This window comes from Erpetoichthys calabaricus, chromosome 5, assembly GCF_900747795.2.
Source record: "Erpetoichthys calabaricus chromosome 5, fErpCal1.3, whole genome shotgun sequence".
In the NCBI taxonomy this organism is placed as follows: Eukaryota; Metazoa; Chordata; class Cladistia; order Polypteriformes; family Polypteridae; genus Erpetoichthys; species Erpetoichthys calabaricus.
Window position 1 is genome coordinate 165,575,627 of NC_041398.2, and position 13,001 is coordinate 165,588,627.

At 37.8% G+C, this 13,001-nt stretch overlaps 1 protein-coding gene across 1 annotated transcript in view; it reads right to left on the minus strand.

Moving 5' to 3' along the window:
• The window catches only part of LOC114652024 (annexin A5-like), a 58,425-nt gene extending 50,274 nt beyond the window's left edge, over positions 1–8,151 (minus strand). The window contains exons 1-2 of the mRNA XM_028802176.2: positions 7,996–8,151; positions 7,668–7,707 (exon numbers count right to left, since the gene is read on the minus strand). Of these exons, the coding sequence (XP_028658009.1) occupies positions 7,668–7,685 (18 nt within the window). The 5' untranslated portion in view covers positions 7,686–7,707; positions 7,996–8,151. The remainder of the gene's footprint in view (positions 1–7,667; positions 7,708–7,995) is intronic.
• Positions 8,152–13,001: the final 4,850 nt, after the last annotated feature.

Consider the following 13,001-nt stretch of genomic DNA (forward strand, 5'->3'; position numbering starts at 1 on the left):
CTATCTATCTATCTATCTATATACTACAAATTATTTTTTTATAGCTCTCATCATATACTGTATATGTTGTGATGTGTGGGTCACAAACTTGCACAAGAGTGAAGGAGGCGAGTCCAGGTTTCTGGCAAAATCAGCTTTATTGTTGTCTTAAAGTTATACAAACAGAAGCTGTCTCTTCAGCACACACAAAAGCGCAGCCCACATGAAATGATGCTGATGTCATCCTGTATTTGCTCCATTCTCAGATTAAAAGAGTAAATAGACTTCTAGCACAAGTGAAGAAACAGATAGTGAACACACAGCCAAATCAGCAGCCAGTTTTAAAATGTTCCCCGCATCAACCATTGGGCAACAGATGCATTATATAGCGAGCCTGTGAACTTGCAGTTGCACCAGCAGCGGACAAGCAATCCCTGCCTGCATTAACAGAGTTTCGGCACCTAGTGCATTTGGGGGGTTGTAGGGATCTCAAAGATCTCACATCCCTTCACCTCAGCATAAGCTGTGCAAAGTTTGCTTTCCTGTAACAATTATGTTTTTGTGCCTCCTGTTCGCATTGCTGGTGCTCCACCATGATAAAGAACAATTTTGTAATTTGTTCTTGAAGCGAAACAACCCGATTGACAAATCTCCCCCTCTAAGTTTCAGTGTGAATCCCTATCCCTTCTTCCTGAAAAATGTCCATCACCCCTCTTGGCTGCCAGCCAAATAACAGTTTGAAAGGACTTAAGCCAGTAGATGCCTGAGGAGATTCAGAAAAAACGGCAAACATGAGAAAGTGCAACAACATGTCCCAAGAGGTCAGGTCATCATGAGCCACCCACCGAATTACCTGTTTCAAAGTCTTGTTAAATCGTTCAGTTAGGCCATTCGTCTGTGGATGATATACAGTGGTGCTCAGTTGTTTAATTACAATCCTCTCACACAGCTGTGTCATGACACGAGACATAAAGGGCATAGCCTGGTCAGTTTAAATCGTGTGTGGAATGCTGATACGTGTAAACACTTCCTGACAGAGCCTTAGCAACAGCCTGCACATTAACACTAGAATCCCTGAAGCATACGAAAAAAGTCAATGCCAGGCCATCTTAAATTCCCTCACACCTCCTTATCAGTGTCTTTGTTTTGCAAATGTGTCAATCCGCACTGGCTGCAAGCAGCCTGCTATCCCATCCCCCACCTATGCAGCTTATGTCGCACAAAGCGTTCTCCCAGCTCAAGTTTGTTTATCTGGGTGTGAGGTGTTTCGAACTGTATAGAGTGAATAATATATTGCTATTTGGAACACATGCATTTCAAGTGTGTTCCATGTCTACAATGATCTGAATGTAGGATGACAAGAATGATAAGAAAAGAGATAAGAAATGTTGAACACAACTAAAACAGAAACTTTTTTCATGTTATAGTACTAATGACAAAATGTTCACATGAAGTGTAAAATGTGCGAAGACTGAAGTCTAAATATCATATAAACACTTTCACAAAAGCTACAAGTACAACAAAACAAGTGCGCTTTTATTCAAGAATATAACCAAAGAAAAAGAAATTGGGTTAGGCTACAGTGTTGCCATGGCTGGTGCAGAGGTAGTAACTGCTGCCTCATAATCAAGAAATTGCGGTTTTGATTCCAGGACCTTCCTGCATTTACCGTTTGAGTAGTGAGCTGCTCTTATTATTACTATTATAGAATAAAAACTATGGCCATTTAAAAAATATGGCCATTTTTAAGACCATATTTTATGCACCCTTATGATAAAGAGTAAACTAATAGGTGTTTTAACAAAAATGATTAAAAGGATTTGAAGCTGTGCATGCCATATCAACTGACCCCAGAGGTTACATTTGATTTGAGTCTTTAACAGCCGGTGTAAATGTATGGTACTTGTAAAGGTTAGAATTTTTTTTAATTATTCATTTTTATATTCCCAGTCACGTTCATGCTCTCCCCGATCTGACATTGTTAGTTATCAAATAAAGACATGGTATAACATAGGTGAACTCAGATGAGGATAAGGGGGTTCTACATCGGAGAAAGATAACAGCAACCCCACAAACCCCCCCCCCCCCCCCCACCAGGCAAGAAACGTCCAGTCACACATAAGAACAATGCAGCTGCACCAGGCGTAAAGGTGAAAGATGCAGCAAGAGGTTGGGCATCACACTACCAGTGATTCTGCCACACACGTCCTTCAATGAAACAGCAGGGCCTACAGAGCTTGCCAAGGTATTGTGCAACGTTCTGATTGTGATTATGTTTTTTGATGGTCTTTATATAAAAAACATTTATATGTTACTCATATAAAAGCCACATTGAATGTGGTATCCGTCAATAAGGGCGCGCACATAAAGGCGACCTTCAAAAGGGCGACCTCAATTGGGCGCGGCGAATAAAAGCGCACATAAATAAAAGCGATCTTCAAAAGGGCGACCTCAATTGAGCGCCAAATAAAGGCGCGCGTAAATAAAGGCGAGCTTCAAAAGGACGACCTCAATTGAGCGCCGAATAAATGCGCGCGCAAATAAAGGAGTGCTTCAAAAGGGTGACGTCAATTGGGCGCAGCGAATAAAGGCAAACGCAACAAAATTATTACAGAAAATTTATTACATAAAGGCAATGACTGAATGTATAAAAAGGTGAAAGCAAGTTACACTTGAAGCTGTAGATTATGTGCAATGCCACGTAGATATTCGAGATGCGGTCTATTAGCATAATCAAGGTGTGACACCCCGTGTAGTGGGAATCAAATCACCAGTCTACACTCTGGATGTCTAGTAAATGGAACCGAGCGTGACCAGGATGATAATGGATGACAGGGAGACACGGACACAAAAAGGGTTGGGTTTTTAAAAATAAAGAAGTTTTATTTACAGGTGCACTTAACAAAAATAATGTCCTGCGGAATTTATATATTAAAACACAGTTCAATACCGCAAAAGACACACAAAAACAGTAAATAAATGATGTTCAAAAATAGTGACTATATACAAAAATAAACAGTGCACCAAAACCCATAACCCAAATAAATACCTCCACCAAAAAGTATTCCAGAGATATTTTTCCAAAAACAAATATTTACAAAAACAATGCACAAGCCGTCACGTCTGGTAAATCCGAACTGTCCTACTGAGTACCTTTCTCTTAGAGGGTCTAATCAAAAAAAGCACCATGCTCTGGGGCAATGCGTTCCTTTTATAATCGGTGCCCTTGTACCGACCAATTAAACTGTTCATTGTCATCCCTCTACAACCGCGCGATGACGAGAACTCGTCGGCGAGAAGTGGCGTCTCTTGCCCTGCAAAAATGCTATATTAAATCGAGCAGCCAGCGCGCGCGCGCATAGCTGTGCCGGCTTTTGAGACGCAACTGCGCTTCTGCCTTAAGTTACAGTAAGCACTTTTAACTTTTTACGTCCTTCCCCTGAGCTACTGCCCAGACAACTTCACACATGGGATCCCTTTTCTAAACCGCGGTAAACTAATATTATGACGCTTCACCCTTTCTTTTACACTTTTAGAGTTATGGGGTCGCAGGAGGCACACGCAAGAGTGGAAAACCATTAATGCCATCCCGGCCGGTTAATGGCAAGGCTGTCTCTCCATACTGCACGAGACCTACCGCGACACTCTCCAAAAGGCGCTAATAAGGTCAGTGAAGATGTCCATCTGCATTCTATACAAAAGGAAAAGGCAAGTTTCCATTCTTTATACTTTGATTTTTTCCCCAAACAAATGCCTCTCAACACTGCAGAGGACACTTGACAAATTTTATTTACTTATAGGTAATGAAAGTAAGGCACATTACCACACAAGGACAATTAATTTAATTCGCTCCGAAGGTCATCCTTTTGAAGCGCTCCTTTATTTGCGCGCGCATTTATTCGGCGCTCAATTGAGGTCGCCCTTTTGAAGATCGCTTTAATTTATGTGCGCTTTTATTCTCCACGCCCAATTGAGGTCGCCCTTTTGAAGGTCGCCTTTTTGTGCGCGCCCTTATTGAATAGAACCATTGAATGTTGTTTACCTATATTTACTGTATGTACTTATCTTCCTACAACCTAAAGTCACAAGTAGACTGCAGAGGTTCCTGTATTTGATCGACATAGGCATGCTGACCAAGTAAGGTGGCCCGGCATTACGACCTTTTTTGTAGACTTCAGGGATTCTAGTGTTAACCTTCCACAAAACAGCCACCTCAGGATATCTTGTTGCACAATCAATCAACATGAGCATTCACCAATAACCATTCTTGCTTTTGGGAAGTAGACCAAAAATGTCTAACTTGACTCTACTGAAAGGGACATTTAAAATAGGCATCAGCGAGAGCACTTCAACAGCACATTCTCCACTTATATAAATGTTTATACAGAAATTTTATTAATGTCACATTACTACAATTCAAAACAGATTTAACATGCGTCTTATTTTTAGTAAATTCTGCTAAGCACTACAGTCAGTGGATTGCACTATATCTGGTAGGATTTTGGGATGTCCCTTATTTTTGTCCCTCTAGACCCTAAAAAAAATCTTCATTTTCAGGCCATTTTTAAGACCATATTTTATGCACCCTAATGATAAAGAGTAAACTAATAGGTGCTTTAACAAAAATGATTAAAAGGATTTGAAGCTGTGCATGTCATATCAACTGACCCCAGAGGTTACTTCAAAAAACCAGGGATTGATAATAGGCATTTGGAGTGGTGTTTAATGTTAGTTTTGAGGTTGCTGATAACAAATATGATAATATTTTTGATATTTGATTCTTTACCAGTGGTCCCAGTCCCCTAAGAGCCAGTTCCAGAAGGTTAATAATGGCAGATTTCAAAAATAAGCATGTGGGGTATTGTTTAAGACTATACCCAGATCAGTGATTGCAAAAATGATGATAGCTTGTATTAATGATCCTTTATTAGGGATCTAGCCTCTATGGACTTCTATTAAAGGATGAAAATGACAAATTTCTATAAAAACAGAGAAAGATTTGGAAATTTTAACTGATGCACACATTTTAAAATTTCAAATATTTGACACATGTATATTTATTCTTCTACCTTATAAAGTAAATCATTACATTTCTTATGAACACCCAAAACTAGAGCAATTTACGTTAATCCAGACTATTTATTATAATTCAAATTCACACATCACTGTTTTATTATAGATTTATCTATAATCCTAATGCCAATTTAAATACTTGTAATTAGATCAAAATTATATGCTATGTATATGCGTTATGATTATTTTAAATAGATATTTAATTAATTTCAGCCTGGTCCTAAAAATATACTAGTTTATTACTCTGTTATAGATTAAACCTAAAATATAGAGTAAATAAAAACTGAAATTTTTGGTTAACTACTATGGCTGCTTTGACATCAATCTTGTCCATTATTCAAGAGAAATATTGTTTCAATCTTCAAAAACTGAAAATTACTGTGGAAGTATAAATTAATTAAAAATAATGATTCTCCTACCTGTGGCTCAAGGTTACAGTTATTTCAAAGGACAAAATAAACTATAATGGTAACAGCTGTCTCACCATTGTGCTAGATAACTTTCAAATTTACCTTTTTGGATTGATGTAACACATGATCACTGCTTTCCAATTAAAGACATATAATTTAAAAAAATACATAAAATATATTACACACTTTATTGAGTGAAAGCAAACTTTGTTCAGTGCTTACCAATACCAGCTAATAACAAACCCATACTTATTATTTCTCATCCCGATTAAAAGAATCCTCCAGAGATGATCCCTACTACTGTTTGCACAGCATTGTAAATCAGATCCCTATGGTAACAAGTAAACACTCTAGCATCCTATATGCCCCACCTTGGCAACTTGCAGGCCACAGCTGAATCAGACTCTCTAAGCATCAAACACCTGGTTAGCTCAAAGTAAACACAAGCTGATAAACAATCCCTGCTTGTGTAAGAAGAAATGTCCATCTGCTTAGCAGCTAAAATGCAGTTATTTACTCTTTCATTAAACATTGCATTTTATAGTCATATCTTTAATGCCTTCTCAATAAAACTTGTCTAATTTATAAAATGTTTGTAGGTGCATATATTCATCTGAAAAGTCCTGCCTACAAGCAACTATTATACAATTCATTGTGCATGTACATAAAATGCTATCATACATTATAATAAAACATTTAATTTATATGTCATCATGCTCAAAGCACTTGATATTAATGAATATCAAAATGCTCTAAAAACAAAACCAAACTCCAGCAGCAAATCATATACAAAAGCAACACTTCTATATGCCATAACATTATTCTCCTTTGTCTATCAACAGCAACAATCTGAAAGACTAACATTTATGAGCATTACCACATATTATATAAAATATCAAAGTATGAAATGGACAACAATGTAGCTGCAAAAGATCCTTTTTTTTCCCTAGGGTATTAAATATATGTGATGTGCAGGAGCAGAAAGAAAAAAAAAAACAAGATCTGCTTCACAACACAATAGAATTTTTTCTTGTGGGGAAATTGTAAGTATCAGTGTTTCTGTAAATAAAATATACTAAAAATACATTATATATAATGTTGGGTTGTGCATTAATTGTAGAAATAGAACAGTGTAAACTTGTATATCCTATTCCTGCAGAGATGATTTGTTATCCAACCTGACAAACTAAAGAACAAGTCAACATTGTTAATACAATTTATGCAACTAAAAAGTTGTCCTCAATGTTCAAACACATATACAGTCATTTATTAACCTAACACCTAGATTTGCTAGTAAAATGTACCTAAATTGTAAACATTAAACTACTTACAGAATGTATTTTAGCCTTCCTTTTTCCTCACTGTAACTTAGACAAGAAAAATGAATTCTGCAAAACCCTTATGGTAAGCATATTATTCTTTAATACTGATCCCTAAAATTACTAGTTTAGTTATCCATGATGTTGGGTGTAACTCATTATTATAATCAGACATGGAGCCAGGATGGGCAGGGACATGCATAATATTCATTCAGTAAATACAGAGAAAACAAAGACTAAAAACGGATCTGGAAAAAATGAATCCTTTCTCACATGACTATGAGTAACTGCAAGAAAACTTTCCACTACATTTTTAAGCAAGGGTGTTCCTTAAACATCTGGTGCTGCAGTACAATAATACTCTTTACTGGAGAAAATGTTTAAGATAACAAATGTTTATTAAGTGTTATGATTTTTGTAGGACTGCTTAAGCATTTTACATATCTGAGTTGCACAGATCACACAAACAGAATAGAAAGCATAGCATTTTCTAAAAACCTGTCCTCATGTTTAGAGGATGCCTAAATTAGCCAGAAATACAGTAATGTTTAAAATGGTAGTCACGCAGACTGAGTAGGCTGTCAGCTAAAAAAAAACGCAAATAACACCTTGGAAGACAGTGAATGGGAAGAGGCAGAAAACTGGAGAAACAAAAGTTACAACTACAGTCCGTAAAGAAAGGGAAGGGTCAGAGAAAATATAGAAAACCATCCATCTTTCTATTTCCTAAAACTGCATGTCCTATTCAATGACATTTTGAGACAGATATAGTACAGCTCTGCAAAATAAAGGTCGGCTAAAGTTAGAAAATATTTGGGGACAAAGCTCTCACTTTCCTTATTGCTTTACTTTCTTGTGTAGCTACATGTGACAAAAATTAACTTACCGCTCCTTTAGTTGCCATTTCGTTGAGTACAAAGCCTTACCTAAAGAAGAAAAAATGTAACATTAAAAGGAGCATCGTCTGTTTGAAATTATCTTTTTAACAGCTTCAAGCAGAGTACTGACTTTTTTGCCACCATCGTAGGATTTTGCTTACTCCCTGACAAATCAGTTGAGTAATTATTTCCTCATGAACTTGAGCAGCATTAATCACGAAATACAAATAAGAAGAATAAAGGGAGTGTGGAGGCTCCTTAAACTGCTAATAAACAAAAGGTTTTTGAGTATGTACATTACAAATAAAAATATATAAAAAAAAAAGTTACACTTACAAAGCAGAAGTTTTTCAAGGGCAGTCAAAACAGCAGGCTGAGCTCTTCTCGAAAGCTACCAGCTACGAAGTAAGAGAAAGGAGTAACTTGTGGGAGTTGGTGCCACACCCGGTCTAAAGCCGTGTGCAAAAACTGAGAAGGAAAAGGCAATGGGGGCGGCCGCGGCTCAGGGTGGCTCTGCCAAGTAGTGTGGGGACTGGAGAAACCATGAAGTAGTTGCTGATTTAAAACACACATAACAACAACTTAATGTTAAAGTAGAGAAGTACGGTGCACGTTAGACCAGTGTTGATAACGGGCGCTCTTACTGGCAGCGTGGCCGGTACAACAGCTTCGAGGATGCCAGAGTGTTTGGTTTTGTTTTTCCTTCACTACAACCTGGCAGTTTTTAGTCAGTAGAGCAATACTTGTACAAAATAGGCACACTGTTATCACAACACTCAAATCAAAAACTATTTTAAGTTTTCACAGTTTACGGGTGTTTGTGTCAATTTCTCCGGAAACTCCGATTTTCCTCCCATATCCAACTTGTTCGTAATGATTGCGTGTGCACTGCCATCAGACTGCGACCCGTCCAAGTGAGGCTCCTGCCTTGTAGACGAGAAGTGCTTTACTTCCCAGTGGCCTTGAACGTTGCCTGAGGACGATCTGGAGAATAGATCTGAGATTTTTCACCCCAACAATATTAACAAGACGTACCGCAGAAATGCTATCAAATATTGAAAAATTTTCCGTGCTACACGCCTACAAAGCACCACACGCAGAGCCGTCTTAACAGCATCAAAAGCCTCCCGGGCAAAACAGTATGCTGTGTCCCCTGTTCTGATAGCAAAACAGAAACATGCATAGGCATCAGAAACATCGTGGGCCCTTGTGCCCGTGGGGCCCCCAGCCAGTACCAGTACATTAAGACAGCCTTGTCTGTAGGCATGCACAGGTTCCAGTTTAAACTGTGAATATACACTTATGTGGGGCAGCAAGGTAGGCAGCGCTGCCACATAGACCCAGGAGGTTCAAATCCCAACGTGGACACTATCCGATGAAGTAAGGTGCCTAGTATTATGGGGAGAAGTGATCCCCAGAAGAAGTATGAAAATCTCATCCTTCCAACACAATAATAATAAGCTTTGGCAATACTGATGAATATTATCCAACAATGATGCAATAAACTCTCTTATTCAACCTAAGTGTACCGGGAGTAGTCACATTGGAGACAGATATTAAAGAGTAATAGTCAGGCATGACAAGTATTTTAATTAATCTCACCAGACCACCACAAGCTAGTAGCGTAGGAGTCCTCAACAGTATATTATGCATGAATACTTGGTGTGCATCTGGGAAGTCAGACATCCTAGCAGTTGTTTGCTCCTTTAAATGAGTAGCTGTGGCTAGTAAAGGAGGTTCTAGGAGGTCAATCCAAGGGATTTCAGAGAGTAATACTGACCCCAAAGTTATTTAAGGGATTACCCTAGATGTGGCATCAAGGTGGGGTATAATGTAGATTTTATCCCACATCCCCTGGTGGCCTCTTTTAGCTTTGTATTGGCAGATGAGTCAGGGGAAGTAGGCCTACTCAGCAGAAGAAGTTAAGATCTGGCAAAAAGTGAGCGGTGACAGGAGGAGTGCTTGATACATATAGGGCCAGCTAAGTGAGCAGCCTAACAGGAAGAAAAGGGTTTGAATGTTTAGTTAACGCTAGACAGGCAGCAGATGTTTTTTCCATTTATGTTTGTTTGCTTTGTATTATGTTTAACCTTTATGTTTATCCCTTCTTATTTAACCAATAATATTTAATTTTTTGATTATTTTGGGCTAATTTTAGTTATGGAAACAGTTTGAGAGCACCCACTGTGTTTTCCACTGTATGGAGTGTACATACAGTATCAATCCAGTGAGTGTGTGCGCATGAGCGTGTGTGCGTGTGCGTGTGCATGTGTGTCTGTGTGCGTATGTGTTTGACACATAGTTTAGTTTAACTGATGACTCAAAATTGGCTCCATATGAGTGAGAATGTCCTACGATGAGTGGCCTTGTGCCTAATGGTGCCTGCTAAAATTGATTAAAAGGATTCTAAATGGATAGATTGAATATTTCCATGAATATTTTCTGTGGAATATTCAGATATCTCTCCTCAGCCCTTTTTCTTTACCATCTATCCTCTTTCTTAACCTGCTTATACTAACATCAGATTTACTGGCATACTTTAGCTGGCTTTATTTTTTCTCATTTTATTATAAACCATGAAACATCAATCCATTTAGTATAACACAGGCCAGGTTCCAAACACAAGACAGAAATTTAATCTGAATAAAACGCATTTTGGTCATATACACACAGAACTACAGTAGAGCAATTTCAAGTCAGTCAGTTAGCCAGTCTAATGGCATGTCTTTTTAATGTGGCTTCTAACCTACTTAAGATGACAGCAGGCATACTCCATACAGAAGATATCTCAGCGTGCAGTGGATTCAAGCACTGTAAGACAGTAATGTTAATTCTTTTACCACTGTATAACTTAAAATAATTTTACATACTTTCTAGTTGCTTGATATGTATATCAATTTCTAATTATCAACTGAATGCATGCTTTAGATAAGTCTAGTGTTTTTATATATCAGGCCACACATTTTAGTGGTATGGATGCAGAGATTGGTGTGCCTTTAATATTTTTCCTCTCTTGAGCTTTATTAATTTTAATTTTTCTTGTAAACAGTCAGAATTAATTATGGCTGCAGACTTTTATTGATATAAAAGTTTGTGTGAAAAGTGTTTAAACATAGTCTCTCTTTAAAAGAAAAAGTTATTTGGCAAACTGTAAATTAATGTCTGCAGTAGGTAATGCTACATAAAACATTTGGCAAGCAAGAGGCAATCATTTAATCCATTAATCTCATCTGATTAGTTAATAGATAAGCTGTTTTAGAACTTCATTCAGATATAGTACTGTACATTTTCCTAAGTCTTATGTCACCAGGTTTAGTGCACTTATTGCCTGCCTAGAGCAAGTATCAGAGAAGGAAATTTAGTGAATTTCCCATCGGGATTAATAAAGTATCTATCTATCTATCTATCTATCTATCTGTCTATCTATCTATCTATCTATCTATCTATCTATCTATCTATCTATCTATCTATCTATCTATCTATCTATCTATCTATCTAATCCTTGTCATGCATGCACATCTGAGAACCACCTTGCCGGCTCTAATGCAGGGCAAGAGGGGGTGCTGTTGCTAACTGTCTTTTCTGTTCCCTCCACAGTTCAGAGAAGACAGCCTTTCTTCTTTTCATTTTATCCATCCATCCATTTTCCAACCCGCTGAATCCGAACACAGGGTCACAGGGGTCTGCTGGAGCCAATCCCAGCCAACACAGGGCACAAGGCAGGAACCAATCCTGGGCAGGGTGCCAACCCACTGCAGGACACACACAAACACACCAAGCACACACTAGGGCCAATTTAGAATCGCCAATCCACCTAACCTGCATGTCTTTGGACTGTGGGAGGAAACCCACGCAGACACGGGGAGAACATGCAAACTCCACGCAGGGAGGACCCGGGAAGCGAACCCGGGTCTCCTAACTGCAAGGCAGCAGCGCTACCACTGCGCCACCGTGCCGCCCTTTTCCTGTTATGTTTAAGTCACATAGATTGGTACTATAATGTACAGTATGTATTAATGCTGTCAAATGTAGCAGAGTATAGCCATAAAGTATCAGACTAACTATGTTTGAAACTTTCAGTAGTTTTAATACTCAATGTGTGTCAGTGGGCAGAATATTTACAGGAAGAACAGATGACACCAGCAATTAAAGAATTGCCTCGACTCTGTAGGCCACAGCACAGGTATTATATATACCAGTGTATAGAATGTTCTTTTTCAAGAAGGAAACATAATCCCTGGCCTACTAAAAGCAGTTTGCAATTCATCTAATCTATATGGACCTAGAGTGAATGTATTATGAATAATATATACCAATAGAAACATTAACCTTGTTAACAAATAAGGAATATACACAGTTTGAGGATCCACCTTATTCTGACATTTGAATTAAACAAATACTCTCCTTTTCATCTAACATCAGTTTTTATTTTTTAAATGACAACTGTCAAATATACTACTTAGTTCTTAAGTTCCCAATCATTTGATCTTTTAAGGATCACATTCAGTCTTGTGTTTCTTCATGGATTTTCCGATATATACACAGCACACTTACTTACATTTCATTCATTTGGCTGACACCTTTAGCTAAGGAGACTTACAACATTTGAGAGAAAATTGGTTGCATTTGTTTTGTTTGTCCAGTTGGAGCACAGGCACTTGCTTTTTGGCACACAGTATCAGTAGCAGGATTTGAAACTATAGCCTTAGGGTTTCAAATCCAAAACCTTAACCATTACACTCAACTACCAGCCTGCCTGCTTTGCCTCACCTCAACTTTGCACAAGTAAAGTACGTAAATCAAATTTTTCAGCAGAAAAGCACACTGCAAGTTACTTTATTTTAAAACATACATCATTATAAAGTAGTGTTCATAGCTATGCTGTTTGAACCATTAATACTGTTATACTCCATAATCCAGATCAACAGTTATGGGCCCAAATGTGCAGTATTCATGCAGGAATTTGAATCAAATAGTCTAAATTATCTGGGTAAAACCCTCTCATTCACTTTGCTGCTATATCTGTTAAATTTAATTATTTAGCAAAGGTAACAACCATAATCCATCTCAAAAGAAAAGACTTACTTTGACATACTACTTGCAGCACAATTCAGTTTAAAACAAGCTGCCTTAAATTGTTGTCTGGTGACATTAAAGTGCTTAAGTGGTTTTAGTTCTCGTCTACTTAAACAAAGAAGAGTACTCTTTTTTGATTTTGGTTACGTTGCTTGTCCCTGTTGAACAAACCTTGCCTGTATAAGTAAGTCTTTTGCACACTTCATCAAATTAAAATCTGTGTTTTTCCTCATTGTAAGACATTTAAAAATGTCCTGAAAATTCAG